Source organism: Anser cygnoides, chromosome 16 (assembly GCF_040182565.1).
Source record: "Anser cygnoides isolate HZ-2024a breed goose chromosome 16, Taihu_goose_T2T_genome, whole genome shotgun sequence".
Taxonomy (NCBI): Eukaryota; Metazoa; Chordata; class Aves; order Anseriformes; family Anatidae; genus Anser; species Anser cygnoides.
This window is the reverse complement of record NC_089888.1, coordinates 1,886,506-1,903,147: the sequence shown is the minus strand read 5'-3', so window position 1 is coordinate 1,903,147 and position 16,642 is coordinate 1,886,506. Positions and strand designations below refer to the sequence as shown.

Genomic DNA, 16,642 nt, shown 5'->3' with positions numbered 1-16,642 from the left:
TCCTGTCCGCGCTCCAGCCAGGGAGAAAACTCAGAGTAATTCATAGGTTCAGTAAAATCAATCACAAATGATTTTTAATCATCTCTGTGCGCGTAACCCGGTGCTCGTTGCGGACCGGTGAGCGCAGGAGGGAGCCAGCAGCCGGGCTCTGATGGAGCCTGAGCCTCTGGCCCCACACCCGGCCACCAACTGGAGGCACTGGGAACTCTGGTTTGATTTTCCAGTGGTGCTGGAGGGCAGCGGTTCAGGATGCGGCCTTCAGCCTCCTCACCAGCCAGGTCTTGCTCTTCGGAGACCCTCGTGGGTCTCTCCCCTGCCCTGTGTGTTTGCACAGCGCTCTCATCTCCCCAGACTGAGGTTTTTGGGGTGGGCAATACCCCCCCCCAGGGAACGACACCAATAATGTCGGTGTCGTTCCCTCCCGAGCGGACCCAGAGTTGTTGTCCCAGCCCGGTTCAGGGCTTTTCAAGTTCAATTTCTGCACGGCGCGGTAATAAAAGCCGGCGTCCGCAGGGGATGCAGCGCACGTAGGCGCAGACACGCGCGGTAATCGCTCACAAAGGCTTGAAAGTGAAAAATAATCACTTAAATGGGAGAGCGAGGCCAAGCTCATTTACTGCAGATCCCGCTGGGGGCCGGGCAGCTCCACCATCCTCCCCGCAGGGCAGGATACGGCCCGGAGCCGCTGCAGAGGGGACGCCGCCAGCCCCGTGCCCGCACAAAGCCGCCTCTGTCCCCTCGCTGGGGACAAGGGGAGGACAGCGGGGGGATGCCGGGGCCACAGGGCTGCCCTGCACCCGGGGCCGTCCCCACGATGGATGCGTTCAAGCAGCACGTCATGCGGCAAGAACGCAGCCGTGGGGACAAAGCACCCGCAGGGCTCGCTCCCTGCAGCATCTCCTGGTGTGGGCACGGCGTGGAGCCTCCTGTCCCCTGTCCCAACAGCGGCAGGACCCTCTGCCACCGCACTGTCCCAGCCCCAGGGTGTCCCAGCCCCAGGGGACACGGGTAAAGAGAAGCAAATTCGGCCACCGTGACCCCGCCGCCCTCTGCGCCGCGCTGGTGCCGTGCCTGCCGTGCGGAGGTGTCGCCGCTTTGCACCCAAAAATGGGATGATTATTTGGATTTCAGCTGGGGAAGTGAGAGAAAAAGACTAGACAGGGGGCTGGGTTTAATCCCCGCCTGCTCAGCTACTGAATTAACACTTTTGGAGCCTGTTCTCACTTGATTATCACCCGGTGCCGTGAAATCCTCTGAAGACAGGATGTCCTACCCAGTGAAATCAGCGCCGCGTTAGGTAAATACGCTCCCTGGAATTGTAATTAGTCCCACGCACAACTGCGGAGGGGCCCCGAGGCTGCGGGCAGCCAGGTGGTGGGGAGGTGGCGGGGGACCTTCAGCCTCTGCCCCGAAGCCACCTGAGATCCTGCAGAGATGAGGGTGAAGGCCGGGAGGAAGGTGAAGGTGGGGAGGAAGGTGAAGGTGAGGAAGGAGAGGCTGGAGATGAAGGCGAAGGTGGGGATGAAGGATCCCAAAGCCCAGAGCCAGGTGCTCAGCCCCGGCTGCACCAGCACCGCGCACCCCACAGCCGTGACCTCCCCCTGCACCAGCCCCACAAACGGCCCCAAATTCCCCCGTGGTTGCCATTTCTGTGCCTTCCTATCGCTTCTGATTTGCCCAGCAAGTGTCAGACCACTGCTCCAAGGTCTGGTCCTTCTGGTGGCAAAAGACAGCAGCAGGCAACGGACGCATCAGGGCGCAGGGGCAGCTTTCCACTGGCATCCCCTAACGCTGAACGCCCAGACTGGTGCCGTGCTGCTGGCCGTGTGCGTGCCGTGTAAAGGACCAGGAGCTTGAAGCGAAGGTTTGAGGCTGAAGCTCACAATTAAACACCACGCAGCTCGCTCACCACCGCGCCGTGACAAGCAGAGCAAAATCCATCCAAGCCAGGCCGCACCTCGCCCCTGAGCCGCGTAAATCCTAAATCGGGTGGTGTGAGTGACCCTACACAGCTGGCGAGCTCCGAAAGCGGGCTCGAGGCAAACCAACACCAGGCCACGAGCCCTCGACGTGAGCACAGCCTGCCGTGAGCCCTCTGGGGACGTCCAGCAGCCAGGTGCTGCCAAATTTTTACCCCAGTGATGGTTTTCATCGGCACCAGGTGCTCACCCCAGGTGCCCGCCGGGGCGAGGGAGCAGGATCCGACCTGCGAGGGCTGCGGACGCCTCGTGGAGCCCAGGTGGAGCTGGAGAAAAGTCCTCATCCAAAATGATCTGGGCCAAAAAAAATGCAAAATGTGTTAAGAAACAAAAATAATAATAATAATGGCAATAAACACCTGCATCCGGGGGGGTTTGGAGGTGCAGGGAGGCTCCCATGCAAGGCTGAGCCCCCCCGTGCACAGCATCCCCCACGGGGTGCAAGCGACCCGCCACGTGCCTCCTCGGTTCGTAAAGCATCCGTGAGCACGGCACACATCCTTAAAACACTGTTTTTAATTTTTTTTCTTACTGGAAAGAATTGAAATGTTGCTCTGAGTCTTTTATTCTCGCTGTAAATTGATCGCGAAGCTAGGAACCATGAATCACGCCGCCTCGTGCCCTTGTAGATGGTGGCAGCGTGTGTGTGTGTGTGTGTCCCCTGATTGGATTAAGTTGCAAATTTACAGTTTCGTTTCGGGAAACAATATTAAAAAAAAAAAAAAAAAAAAAGGGAGAAAGGAGGCAAATGGTGCTCTCAGATAATTACAGGCTGCCTTGAAAATAACTGTGACGTGCAAAAATCCAATTAAATATATCTATAGAAACCTCCGAGTAAAAGAGCTTCCGTAGTCTCGAGTCCCCCCCCCCGTGTCCTAGGGAACATCCGTGAGGTGTCAGAGCAAGCAGCAGCAGCACAGCACCCTCCCCTGGGAGCTGCAGGGCCACGGGGTGCTGGGGACGTTGGGGACCGCAGCCACCGGCCGGCGAAGGGACGTCCACGTGGCCTTGGTGGCACGTCGGTGCCACTCGAGGCAGGCCTGCCACAGTGAGGTGTGCGGCTTTACGGTCGGCGTGGAAATCAGTTATTTTCCGGGAGAGAGGATTTTCGTAAGTATTTCCATGCCCAGCCTGCTCAGCACCATCCATCAGCCCGCTCCGAGCGGGAGGCTGTGGGCACACAGCGGATTTCTCTTCTGTCTCCCTGTGAGCGCCTGCACGAAATCCTTTCGGGCCGTTCCCGTGAACGTTCAGGGGAGCTTGGGAAAAGCCCTGGCAGCATTTTGCTCCCTGGCGCTGGTCCTGAGCCCACGGCCACAGGCGCTGACTGGTGCTGTGCGTCCTTCCCCTGGCTGCGTCTTCCCTTTGCCGTGTGTTTCAATAAGGAGCAGGGCGAGCAAAGCCCCGGCGAAGTGAGCCCCGTTTCTCCCTCGACAAATAACTTCCGTCTGAAGTCTCTTTATCTCCTCCTCCTCCTTATCCTTCGCGGGCTGCGTCGGGAGGAGAGCCGGTGGGTAATTAACCTCCTTTCTCCTCTGCCAAACGAGCGAGCTGAATCAGCCCACCCTGCACCCTCCGGGGAGGCGCAGGCACGGGGACGGGCACGCGGTGACATCGGTGCCCCGGCCCAAAGCCCTGACCCCAAAGCGGGGGGGGCACGGGCACCAGGCTTTGAGCTTTCCAAGCCGTGTCCTGTGTTGGGGTTCCACACGCGGGTTTTTCATCCCCTTCTTTACCTCCTGTTTTCTCTGACTGCGGAGAGCCCTCGGTTGAGAGTCCCGCAGGCGGAGCGGAGCCGCAGCCGCTCATGTTTCACCCTGAAATCTTACAGCCAGCTTCCCAGGGCCGGTTCCTTCTCTCAGGTGCTGAGACGTGGGGATGACAGCATCAGTCCCGAACCCACCTGAGCCAAATTGGGGCAGAAAAGGGAAAAAAAATGGGAAGTCGGGGTCAGCAACACCTTGGCTGGGTGGCGGCTCCGTTTTGGGGCAGGGGAGGGATCCCCCTGCGGACAGCCCTGCACAGGGGTGGCACACAAGACCCCTCCGACCTTTCCACACCCCTTGCAATCTCATTTGAAAATTTCTCAAGTTATCACATTTCTTTTTTTCTTCCAAATCAGCACATCTGAGAAAAATGGCTGTTTAAAAAACGGGGTTTACAGCGGAAAGGCCGGGAGATGCTCGGCCACGCGCGGGGCTGAGTCGGTGACCCCGAAATGAGGCAGGGGTGCTCCACGAGCCGAGGTGTGCGGCAGCACGTGGGAGCCTGGGCTCTCCCCGGACCCTCTCCAAGCCTCGCACAGGCACCACAGCCCTGCAGCTCCCCCGGGGTGGGATTTTTTTCCAAAAACGTGAGGAATTATAGCTGGGCCAGCAGCCCCGGGCACCCAGACCTCGCCGCAGCATCGCCGCACAGCAGGAGGACGGTGGGTTTGTGCAGAGCTGTTTGCAAATGATGATGAGGGAAGGAATTCTTTCCCCCGTGCACATTAAACCCTTCCTGGAGAAGTGCAATTACCGCTTAGAAAAACCAGGAAAAGCAACGGCTGGGAACGGCGCAGCACTTATTTTTAATAACAGCTTGGCGCAATCTGCACACATTTTTCAAACAACGTTAGCCTTCTCCTGCCAAGGCCCCTGCTTAACCGTATTTCTCTTGGAAGATTTCTGCCGTGGCTTGAAAGCTCTGTGCGCAGACGGAGATTTGAGGAGAACTGGGAATTTAAGAGTAATGGAAAACGGGCCCGCTCTTTATTTGAAGGAGCCGGATGCCTGCGCTGAGCAATATTGCCCCAGCTTCCCTCCCGCAGCAGGAATAAGAGGGATGCTAACAGCACGGGGGGTGTTTTAGTGCCGCTTGGTGCTGAGCTGTCCTGTCTGTGCCACCCTGGGGAGGACATGGGGCCGCCTGCGCTCCTGCTGGGTGGCTCCTGCTCCTTTTTAAAGAGGCGAAAGCTTTGAGAGGGAAGGCTGCACTCGCGCTGCACCGAGGGGTACGCAGGCGAGCCGGGTGAGCCCGTGTCGGAGCTTGAACCTCATCCACAGCAGCTCCTGAGCGAGCAGCCAAAATTCTGCAGCTTCGGTTTTGAACAGGTATGAGCCTGAGCAGCCCCAACGCGAGCCACTTCATCACCGCGGCAGTGTCATCTGGTGCAGAGCCCCCCGCGCACGGGCGGTGACGCCCGGTGCCTCGCGGCCGCAGCCCGCGGTGCCGACATGCTCTTGCCCCACCGGAGCTCCCGGACGAGGAGGACGCGTGGTTTTGGGACCAGCATCCCGCAAACCTGAGATTTTTTGATTTTTAACCAAGGGCAGGGCATCGCCTGGTGCCGGGGTGATGGGGAACACCGTGCCAAGCGGCGAGGCACCGTGGCACGGGCACCTGCTTGGCTTTGTCCCCGTCCCACCGCATGTGCGTGGCTGAAACCCTCCAGCACGTGAGCATCAACCCCTGGCCGAGATCCGCGCACCACGGGTGAAGGCGGGCGCCTCCAAAAATACTCTCGGGGTTGCCACTGCGGGGGAACGACGAGCGCTTGTTCCACAAAACGCTGCCACGTGGCGCTCGGGGACATTTCTTTCGGGGGACATTTCTCGGGGACATGGCTTTTTGGCCACCCACCGGAGCGTGCACGGCCTGGATGGGGACGAGCACCCTCCGGCACCCATAGGGGCAGAAGGGAATTTTTTTTGGGGGGGGGGGGGGTTGGCCTTCGGCTGGGGTTGGTGCTCAGTGCCGAGGGTGCTGCTCCTCTCCGCGCTGCGCCCGTGGCACGCACCCGCTCGCCCACCCGGTGCCCGCCGCGCGCCCCCGAACCCCAAATCCCTTTGCTTGGGGGGGGCGCTTGGGGGGTGCTGGTGCTGGAGGGGGGGGACCCGGAGCAGGTCGGGGCTATATGGGGGAGGGGGATTCGGGGGTCTCCGGGGGGAACCGGCAGCCCCGGGAGGGGAGCGGCGGGCGGCAGCGGGGCGGCGCGGCGGGCGGAGCGCCCGGGGGTGGCGGAGAGCGGCGCCGCCCCCGGAGCGGGCACCGGGGCGGGGCGGGCCGGGAGCTCCCGGTGCCGGCGGCGGCGGCGCTGTGGGGGGGGGGGGGGCCGGGGGGGCGCGGGGGCTCCTTCCCCGCCGGAGCTGAGGATGAGCTGCGGCGACGCCAAGGACATGGAAGGTAGCGGGGATGGAGGAGCTGGGGAGGAGGGGGCTCAGGTGCACGGCGGGACGTGGCCCCCCCCTCACACCCCCCCCCACACCCCGGCCATCCTCGGGGGATGCCCCCCCCCCCATCCTCACCCCCCACCCCAGCCGCCCCCCTCTGTCCCCGGTGCGAGCTCCGTGCTGGGGCTCTGCCCTCTCCGTCCCGGGGGGGTGCTTTCTGTGTCCCCCCCCCCCATTCCCCGAGCTGTCCCCACCGCCCCCGGGGGTCTGCCCCCAGCCCCGGGGATTCGCTTTTCCGTGCCCCCTCCTCCAGCCCCGGGGCTCTGCCCCTTCCATCCTTGGTGACCATCTGTCCCCAACCTTATCCCCAATTTTTTTTTGGGGGGGGGCACCAATAAAATGGGAGGGGAAATTTGGCCGGAGCGGTGTGGGTGCAAGGGCAGGGGAGGCCGGAGGGGTGCTGGAGCAGGATGGGACCCCCAGGAGGGGCTCATGGGGGTGGAAGGGGCTCGCTGCAGGCCGGGGTGCCCGTGCCGGTGGGCTTCTGCCTGGAGAGCCTGCCCTGCCCGCACCCCCCTGGGCACCCGACCCCATCCTGGGGTGCCCGGGGACCTCCTGGCGGTGCCCCCGGGGCGCAGGAGCACCCCCAAAGACACACGCAGCCCCCAAAATGCTGTGCCCCAGGACCTCCCACTGCAGGGCTGCTCACCCCATAGCCCTGCTCCGGGGTGGGCGGCACCCACGCAGGTCCCCCCGCTGTGTAGGCAGGGGGAGCACGGAAGGGGCAGCTGCTTTTTGTTCCTTTCCTCCTCCCGCTCGTGGAGAGCAGTCACAGGCTCGAGCTCCATCCCCGGGCACGCGACGGGCTCGGGATTTGACCTCTGTGAGCAGGGAATTACAAGGAAGGCGCTGGGATGATGCTCATCGCGGTGAGGTCCTGAGCCAAGCACGCCCCAGGGATGCCAGGGAGAGGCTGGAGCTCCCGGGTGTCGATCCTCCGCTTGGGATTTGGTCTTGTCCTCCTCGGGGGCCAGCAGGACTTTGGGAATGGCTCAGGGCAGGACCTGGTCCCTAGGGACATTGCCCGGGTATGGCTTCAAGCACAGCGTGCCCCGGGGGTCCCAGAGAGCGGTGCCATGCCCCTGGGGGGCTCTGGCACTCCATCCCTGCCAGCAGCGGCTCTGCCCTGCACCACGTGGAAGGGACGCAGGGGAGCGGGGCAATGGCAGCGCCAGCCGGGTTCGTGGCTCACGTGGATGCTGCTGAAAGCACGACAGAGCCCCCGAAGAGCGGCCCCGTGAGCAGAGGCTGTGCTGAGACCTGTCCCCCTGTCCCGGGAGTGGCTCAGCTCTCAGCCCCGTCCCCACCTGCCCCCCCAGGACCGGCTCCTGCAAATCCCCACCGCAAATCCCCCTGCGGCTGCCGGCAAACCTCTCGCGCCATTTGGTGCCAAATGTCCCTTCCCCTGGGAGGCGTCGGGAGCCGGCAGGCTGATGGCGGTGGGTTTTTGTTCCCTGCAGCAGGGTTCCCCTGGGGAACCGCCCTGCTCCCCGTGCCCCCCACCTCAACCCCAAGCCCCCCGCCTCTCCCCACGCACCGGCCTGCAAACGCATCCCTGCGGCGGGTCCACGGGACACCCGGCGGCACCAGAGGCGCAGGACGAGCGCCTGGTCCGAGGCCGTGCTGGAAACCAGTGGCGGAGGGAGCTGGTGCTGGGCTCCCCACACCTCTGCGCCTTGCTCCTCCTCGCACCCTTAAGGTGTGAAGTTGGCTGCTTGCAGCCACTTTCCCCCTTTTTTTTTTTTTTTTTTGAGGTCTCTGTCCCAGGAGGTTCCCACCCACCTCTCCCCAGCAGGGACTGCTGCTGCCCTCAGCCCCCGTAGCGCTTTCCAGCCGGCCATAAAAGCATCCAGAGGGGGGGAAAAACACAGAGCGCCCATCGCCGTCCCACCGCCCGCTGCCCCCCGTGCAGCAGCCCGGCCTCTGCGCCCTCCCTCTGCCCGCCCCGTGCTCCTGCAGGGGTGCCCAAAAGAAAAGAAAGAAGCCACCGAGGGAAAAGGAGCCCGCGGCCATTCCCAAGCCTGCGGGGGGATCGAGCCAGCGGCGAGGCGCCCGTCCCGCAGGGCTGGCGGGAGAACCGCAGGGGGGACAGCAGCCCGGCTCGTGGGAATTCGGGAAGGCTGAAACCCCCCCGACCCCCCCCCCGTGCCCAACGGGAGCACCCTTAGGGTCCTGGGAGCAGGGTGGCCCAGGGCTATGTATGATTTTGCCGTGGTTTTGCCCATCCCAGGGCGCTTTGATGCCCGGCCACCTCCCGGCACCACGCAGCCCCCCCCTGCAGCCCCCTCCCGTCCCGGTGCCAGCTGCCCAAACCCCCCCCCCCCCCCCGGCCCCGGATTAGGCAGGGGCACGCGGGGCGAGCGCGGCGCAGATTCAGATCAAAAGGCGCAGGGGGGATTAAGGCCTTTGGGAGGTGCTGGCTTTGCCCGGCGGCACAGCCGGTGGGACACTGGGGAGGGGGCTGCGCGGGGTCAACGCGTGTTCCCCCCCCCCCCCCCCCCCGAGCAAGGCCAGGGGGGGCTGCCCGGCCTCGAGCCGGAGCCGGGGCGAGCGTGCGGCCGCCGCTTATTGGCAGGAGGACGGAGGCAGTGAGAGGAGGCAGTCAGGTGTGGAAGAGGCATGAGGGGAGGAAGGGATGGAGCTGCGCTCGTGACAGCCGGTGCCGAGCGCTGGTGCGCATCCCTCCCCCTGCGAGGATGCAGCAGGGCCGCCCGTCCCTCTGCTGCATCTCCGCCGTCCGCGGCTCGCGGGGTGCCCCTGAGCCAGGTGAGGGGGGCACGGGGCTGGGGGGGGCGGCTGCGGGTGCACCCCAGGGTGCGGGTGCAGCCTCCTGCTCGGCAGAAAGAGGGGCGGAGGGGATGGGGAGGCTCACTCGGTTTTGGGGGGGAAGGACGGATGCGCTGCTGGGGGTGGCACGGGGAGGAGAGGGGAGCTCGTGGCGGACCTGGGGGCTCCTCTCCCTGTGCCCTTCCCTTGCTCCGATGTGCTATGTGCGAGCCATTTGTCCTGGCTCAGCACTCCCTCCTCTCACCTGCACCAGGAATTTGGGGTCCCTGGTGCCGGGCTGGAGGAGCAGGAGGCTGGGGAGGTGCTGCTGGGGCTCTGGGCTGCACCACGGCCGCTGCAGCCCCCGCCACGGAGCAGAGCCTCCGACGCTCCCTGCTCTGCCGTATTCCAGGCTGGTTTCCCCCCAGCGGTTCCCCCCTCTCCCATCTGCTCCCGCTCTGGCTCTCCTGCCTCGCCTCCAGCCCCGTTTGCTGGAGGAGGAGATGCCCACGTCCAGCTGCTGCGTGAGCCCTGGTGCTCTGCGGTCCCCACGGGTCCCCCAGCCCAGCCCCGTGTCCCGCTGGTGCTCGGCATCCCCGCGGGTCTCGGTTCCATTTCCTTCCCGCAAAATCCCCAGCTCAAGGGCGAGCCCTTGCCAAATGAGACCGACTGAGCACGAAGTTTTATGGTTAAGCTGTAATTTCCTGACGGTGGGGTTAGCAGGGGACAGCTTGGTGGCGGTGCTGGGAAGGGGCGCTGCACCCGGAGCTGGGCGGCCGCTGTCTTCGGCTCCCATCCGCGTCCCCAGCCTCGGTCCCCCCAGGGCAGCGAGGTCCATGCTGGGAGCAGGGAGCTGCCCACAGCCCTGTGACACAGCCACAAGCTCTCCCTGCTCCGTTTTTAGCTGCTTTGTCTCCTGGTGAGTCAGAAAAGGTGCTCAGCCGCTGCTGGTGCTGCAGGGGCTGTGCTGCCCGAGCTGGGGCCGACGAGCTGCTGCCCCCCGGGCTCTTCCCGTCGCGGGTGCCCGCAGGCTGCGCTCAGATCCCCTTCAGTCGTCCCCAGCTCCGGCCTCCCCTCCTGGGAGGCTGCTCTGGAGCCGAAGCGCTCGCGGAGCCAGCTCTGACACCCGGCTTCTCATTTTCCGCTTCCCGGACTGATCCAGCACCTCCTGTCCTCAGCCAGGTTTATTTCCGTACCGGCCGTAAATCCAAGGGGCACCGCTCACATCCCGCTTCCCCCCTGCCCAAAGGAGCGCGGGAGAACCCCGTGAAACCTCTCCTCCCTTAAAATCCCTGGGGCCGAGCAGCAGCGGCTGTTCTCCAGCCCCGTCACCCTCCACCCTCGGTTATTTTTCGCCGTGGATCGTTTCTGGTCGCTGTTTTTGCGGGGTTTCGCTCTGTGCCTGGCTCGCCGGGGTTGGAGCAGGCGCTGGGGGATGCTCGGGTCTCTTATCCCAGCCGGCTGCCCCTATCCATGCGTATCCTACAGCAGCAGCCGGCCCCTTCGCCCCCCAGCTCCGAAGGAGAGCTTTGCCCCTTCATCACAACGCAATTACATGAAGTGCAGCAGCCTGAGCTTATTAAAAGGGGCGAGGGACAAAAGGTGGCCGTTGCTGATGGGTTCTGTGTGCTGGTCATCGCCTGGGTGAGCGCCGTCGGGGTGCCCAGGGTGGGTTTTGTCCCCCCGGGACCTCTCCAGCCCTCGGTGGGGACGGATCCGTCCCGGTCCGCGGAAACCGGCTGCGCTCTTCCCCTTTACGCGCCCTGCCACGGGGGTGAGAAAAAGGGTTTTCCGATGGGTTTTCTCCCCAGTGAGGGGTTGACGGAGAGGGAGGGGATTCCAGCAGTGGGTACGCTCAGGTCCGTCACGACACGGGGCTGCAGCCTGGGGCTAAAACAGGCATTTCTGGGCAATGCCGCTGGGTGATCGGATACCCCCGCCGCCGCCACCTCTCACTCCCTTTCCCCCCGCAGCCGCCGCCGCTCACTTCAGCTTCTGCCGCAGCCTCCTGGAGCACACGGTGTCGGCCGAGAACCTCAGCTACCGCCTGCAGCGCAGCCCCGGCACCAGCCTCACCTGGCACGACGGCCGCAGCCAGCGCGCAGAGGGCGCCCGCGCCGTCAAGCTCCTGCGGCAGCCAGGGCACCGAGGGCGCGCAGGTACCCGTGGGGTTTGGGAGCAGGGGGGGGGCACCATCCCCACGGCTGCAAGGGGGAATGAGCCCCGCATCGGTTCCCCAGAGATCCGTTTTTTGCAGGCTCGGGCCTTTAGGGGATGAGTTTTTGGGGGGTTATTTGGCAGGGTGTGGGTTAAGGGGGGTGAGGAGGGGATGGGGTGCGCTGGGTGAGCCCCGTGCGTCGCCTCCTCCACGTTCGGAGGTGGAAGTTGGCACGGCTCTGCAATAAATGTGCCGGCACCAAATTCCTTATATTGCCTTACAATCCCGGAGCATTATGGCATGTCGTTTAGGAGGTAAATGGTCCGAACCTGGCTACAGTTCTGAACTTTATTGCGTGAATGTGCACTGCTGAAGCAGCGAGCCCGATGTTCCCAGGCTTCGCTTCCTTGCTTGCCTCTGTGCTGCCGTGGGAAGGGGTGGGAAGGGTCCTGGGTGCCTGGAAACCCCGAGCACCAACAGCTTCGCAGCTTTTGGTGCTTCACGAACCTGAGCTGCTGATGGCGTGAGGACAGGGCAGCAGCGACTGCGTGCCTGAAGCCCTTGGGAGAGGCATTGGGAGGCAGCAAATCCAGCCGGTGACCGCTGGGAAGAAAACCTGGGAGATAAAAGGGCACAGCCTCTATGGGGGGACACGTTTACATGCTGGGGGCCTGGCTGGGGGGTGCCAGAGGGGAGCAGGGCCCCGTGGTCCTGCCGGGATGCTCCCAGAGCAGCAGCAGGGCCTGGCTCCCGCATCTCCGCACGGAGACAGCGGGGACACGGCGGCCGCTCTCCGGGCTCCTGCACTTGTCTCGTCCCCCCCCCGTCTGTCTCCAGGTGCCTCCCAGCGGGATTTGGGGGTGCGAACCAGGGCTTTAATTGTGCCGCAAACGAGGGAAAACGCCCGAGGGAGCGGAGGTGACGCCAGTGGCTCGCTGCAGGTCCCCACGCAGCGGCACGGGGACGGCTCCCCCCGGGCACCCCCCGCTGCCGGGCACCGCTCCTGCCTGCTCGCCTCAAACGCCAGCCTCTGCCTTCACGGCTGAGGGTTCATCAGAGAGACAGCGCGGCTCAGCCGCCTGGAAAACCGGCCCGGCGCTTATTATCTCTCTGTCCCCGCCTCGAGGAGCCGGCGGGGCCGCGTCCCCCTGCTCCCCGGCCGAGCGCTGAGCTCCGTGGGGCCGCGTGGCCCAGGCAGGCACCTCTCCAATTTGTGCACACAAGCTCAGCCAGCGCGAGGATCCGAGAAAATTGCAGGTTGTTGGCCACCTCTCCCCCCGCGCCTCCGCGGGCTATTTGGGTGATAGCTGCCGGGAGCTCCCCGCTATTTCCGCGCGCGGCGTTGGGAGGGTAGCGGTGGTGGGGGCAGCCTCGCCGCTTCTCATCGCTGCTTGAAAGGGAACCCCGGGCACGCAGCCCCCAGGACTGCCAGGAGCCCACCCAGGACCCCCGTTCCCCCAGCCTGAAGCCAGGTGTGAAATTTCCTCTGCTTGCAAACCCCGCCGAGCCCAGCCCGGGAGTGCCTGGGCTTCGCCTCGTGGCCGTATCCTGCTGCAGGACGGCCTCCGGTTATTTATCCACCGCCTCCCAACTTCGCCTTCTTCCCCCTCATCTCCTGCGGCCGCAGCAGGGGCTGCTTGGTCCCTCTCCGGCCCCAGATGCACCTCCTGCACCTTTGCTTTTTCTGGGCCCGGGGGTGCAGCACCACCCACGCCCCGGGGCTCACCGGAGCACCCCAAACCCCTCCGACCCTCCGCCACCTCCCATTCGCCACCGCTCGGGGACGTGCTATTGGTTTCAGTAACCGCAGGATGTCTGGAGACCCTGTTACGCTAATTATCTCCGCTCCTCTATTAGGCATGCTTAATTAGCCAATGTTCACACATCGAGGTCGGCGCTGGCGCGCTGCGGTCCGAGCGCCGCCGACCTTTGCGGTGCCGCCGGGTTCCCGTGCCGGCTCCTTGTCCCTTCGCTGCCTGGGATGTGGGAGAGGAGCATCCCCGGAGGGCCCCTGGGAATCCCGTCCCCTCCTGCTCAGCATCCCCGGAGGGCCACTGGGAATCCCGTCCCCTCCTGCTCAGCACCAGCGCGGATGGGGCTCATCCTGCAGCCCCAGCTCCGTGTGAGGCTGCCCTGCGAGAAGCGGCCTCGTCTCCCCGCGCCGTTCCGGCTCGTGGGCTTTGATTCGCCGCACGCCGAGATAAATCCAGGCTGCAGCAGCCCTGGGAGGCTGCAGCTGCTGTGACACGGGTGAGGAAATGGAGCCGGCGGGTCCTGAACGCCCCAGCACCGCGCCGGGCCGCGCGGCTGCGGAGGGAAGGATGCGGCGCACGCGCGCCCCGGCTCTCCGTTAGCATCCCCCGGGGGACATTGGGGACCCCCAGGGTGACACCCAAGGGTGGCCCTGAACCCGTGCGATGCTCCGCTGGGCCGGGAGGCACCCAGGGAGCTGGGGCTGGCTTCCCGCTGCCGCTTTTGAAGGGAACGTCCCTGGCAGATGGGATGCTTCCCAGCACGGGGGGGGTTTGCTCCTCGTGGCGCTGAGCCCCGCTGACGCCTCCCTTCTTCCCCCCGCCCCGGGCAGGGCCGTGCCTGCGATCACTATGGCATCTACCACACCAGCCCCACGCTGGGCAGCCTCACCAAGCCGGTGGTGCTCTGGACCCAGCAGGATGTGTGCAAATGGCTGAAGAAGCACTGCCCGCACAACTATCTCGTCTACGTGGAGGCCTTCTCCCACCACGCCATCACAGGTACCGCGCGCGCTGCCCCTCGGAGCTGCTGCTCGTCGCCCAGAGCAGCTCCTCGGGGTCGCCTCGCACAGGTTTTAGGGCGGCTGGGGTCTGGGCCAGGCTCGGGGTGCTTGGGGAGGGGGCAGGCTGGGTTTCTGCCCCCCCTCCCTGGTGAGACTCCAGCTCCAAAGCAAACCCGCTCCTGGTGGGCAGCAGGCGTCTGCCCCTGGCCCAGGGTGGGCTGGGGTTTGAAATGAGCACAGGCAGCTTAGGGGGGATTGTCTTCGTAAAACAGGGAAGAATAAGATCCCCCTGCACCCTTTTTTTTTTTTGGATTTTAGCAGCAGAATGTGCCTCCCACGCGTACCAGCTGGTCCTGAGCGGTGCTGCCCACGGGTCGTGTGCTGAGCCGAGGGGCTCGGGGCCACGCCGCAGACCCAGGGCAGGGATGGTGGCTGTGACCCTTTAGTACCAGCATTGTCCCCGTCCCACCACGACACCACGTCCGATGGCCGAGCAGAGCTCCTCAGAGCTCCCGTGGGGTCAGAGCAGCGTTAGGAGCTGCTGCTCCGTGGAAGGTGCTGTGAGCGGAGCTGCCGGGCACCAGCCATCCCCTCCCCTCCGTGCCCCAGCAGCGGCAGCGTGCGGGGACCAGGGCAGAGCAGCGGGGACGGGCTGGAGGGGGGGCAGCGCAGCCCCGTGCCCGGGAGGGACGTAAAGCCCTAATGCAAGAGCTCAGCAAGCCCTTGTGTGGGAAATAAAGGGAGCATTAGCTGGGAAGCGAGGACAAAAGCTTGGTTGTAAATCCCTCCTCTAATAGCCCCTGGAGTGGAGGAGAGTGGCTGGATGGGGACGGGGGCAGCAGCGCTAATGCGTTTTGATGGGTGCCCCGTTTCCCCTGGCCGCCGGCCTGCGTGGGGTCAGGAGGACGCGTCCTGATGTGGGAGGTGGAGCGGAGAAAAGGAGAAAAGGAGAAAAAATGGAGAAATGGAAAGCTTCTGCCCGCAGGGACGGGTTACGTGATCGCTGGAGCCAGCACCTTGTCCTGAGGCTGGCACCTTGAGCTGCAACCCCATGCTCTCCAAAAACAGGGCCACCCGCCCCGATGAGGCCAGGGCACACGGTGTGAGGCTTCTGTCCCTTCCCGTCCCATCCCATCCCATCCCATCCCATCCCATCCTATCCTATCCCATCCCATCCCATCCCATCCTATCCTATCCCATCCCATCCCATCCCATCCCATCCCACCCCATCCCACCCTACCCTCTTTCCCTATAGACAGGGTCCATGGGGCGGGAGGATTTAGGATTTTTAAGGATTCCACCCCTTTCCCCTCCCTTGCTCCCACCACACGTACGCGTGTCCCCAGGCGGGGTGCTGAGCAGCGCTGTGCTTGCAGGTCGGGCGCTGCTGCGGCTCAACGGGGAGAAGCTGCAGCGCATGGGCATCGCCCACGAGGCGCAGCGGCAGGAGGTCCTGCAGCAGGTCCTGCAGCTCCAGGTGCGCGAGGAGGTCCGAAACCTGCAGCTGCTCAGCCAAGGTAGGCTGGGAGGGCAGGGAGCTGAACCCCGGGAGGAGGTCGTGCCCCTCTGCGGCCGGATGGGTGAAAAGGGGAGCAGCGGTTGTGAGAGCCAGGGCCACCCGGCTGCCCTGCTCCAGCGGCACGGTGCCGGTGAAAATCCAGCCCGTGCTGCAGCTGGGATGGGCGGTGGTGCACAGGGGCAGGTCGTGGAGCACAGGGAGAGGTCGTGGAGCACAGGGAGAGGTCGTGGAGCACAGGGAGAGGTCGTGGAGCACGGGCACAGGTTACGATGCACAGGGAGAGGTCGTGGAGCACAGGAACAGGTTGTAGCGCACAGGGAGAGGTCGTGGAGCACACACAGGAACAGGTCGGGACAGGTCGTGGATGGGGACAGGTCATGGCGCACAGGGACAGGTCGTGGTGCTCAGGGAGAGGTCGTGGAGCACAGGGACAGGTCATGGAGCACAGGGACAAGTTGTGGCACACAGGGACAGGTTGTGGCACACAAGAACAGGTCGTGGTGCACAGGGACAGGTCATGGCGCACAGCAGCAAGTCCATTTGTGCCAATTGGCATTGAGAGGACTGGGCTCTCCAGGGCTGGCTCCACCGTTGCCACCCTGCAGGCTGTTTATTCCTTCCTCTCCCCTCCTTGTTCCAGCGTCTTTTGGAAATGTCTCCTAGCTGCTCCGTCTGTTTGGCAGATTGTACCAGCACTGTGAACCGAGCACCTCTGGGATGGACTGTGCACCGCAGATACGAGACCTGAACCGCGTGCTTGGAATACGAAGAGACAGCTTCCAAGCCGCTCCGGGGCTTCTCTCTTTCTTCTTCTCTCTTTCTTTTCTACGAATACGTTGCTGTGCAGAGATGGGACGCTTCCTTCAGCAGACGCGGCTCCCAGCCAGAGGAAGAGGAGCAGAACAGCCCCGGGGCTGGATGAACTTCTGCCCATCTGAGCCTGACCCTTCGCAGGGTGAAATTGCAGGGGGAAGACGGCGACGAGCGGGGCTCAGCCTGAGCGCGGCCACCCGCGGGACAGACCGGAGCCACGCGCGGGACGCTGAAACCTTGGGCACGTGAGCGGCGCCCCAGCACCTGGAGGCTCTCAGCACGGCTGGGGATTGCTCCGGGCTCGGCCCGTGTCAACGCCTCGGAGCTTGTCCGGGGAGCTTTAGCTTTCTCCTCAGGCTGGGCTGTCTTCCAGTGCCCTGGGAGATAAGGTTGTTGGTAGCGAATAAGGTGGCCTGATCGGGCAAAAAAAAGGAAAAG

General features: G+C 64.4%; 1 protein-coding gene across 1 annotated transcript; it reads left to right on the top strand.

The window, feature by feature from the left end:
* Positions 1–8,782: 8,782 nt before the first annotated feature.
* On the top strand, positions 8,783–16,283 carry SAMD10 (sterile alpha motif domain containing 10). The gene is given in 6 exon segments (XM_066978454.1): positions 8,783–8,959; positions 10,933–11,099; positions 11,101–11,118; positions 13,702–13,870; positions 15,249–15,389; positions 16,075–16,283. Coding segments are annotated over 6 exon segments (630 nt in total). The 5' UTR covers positions 8,783–8,889; the 3' UTR covers positions 16,140–16,283.
* Positions 16,284–16,642: the final 359 nt, after the last annotated feature.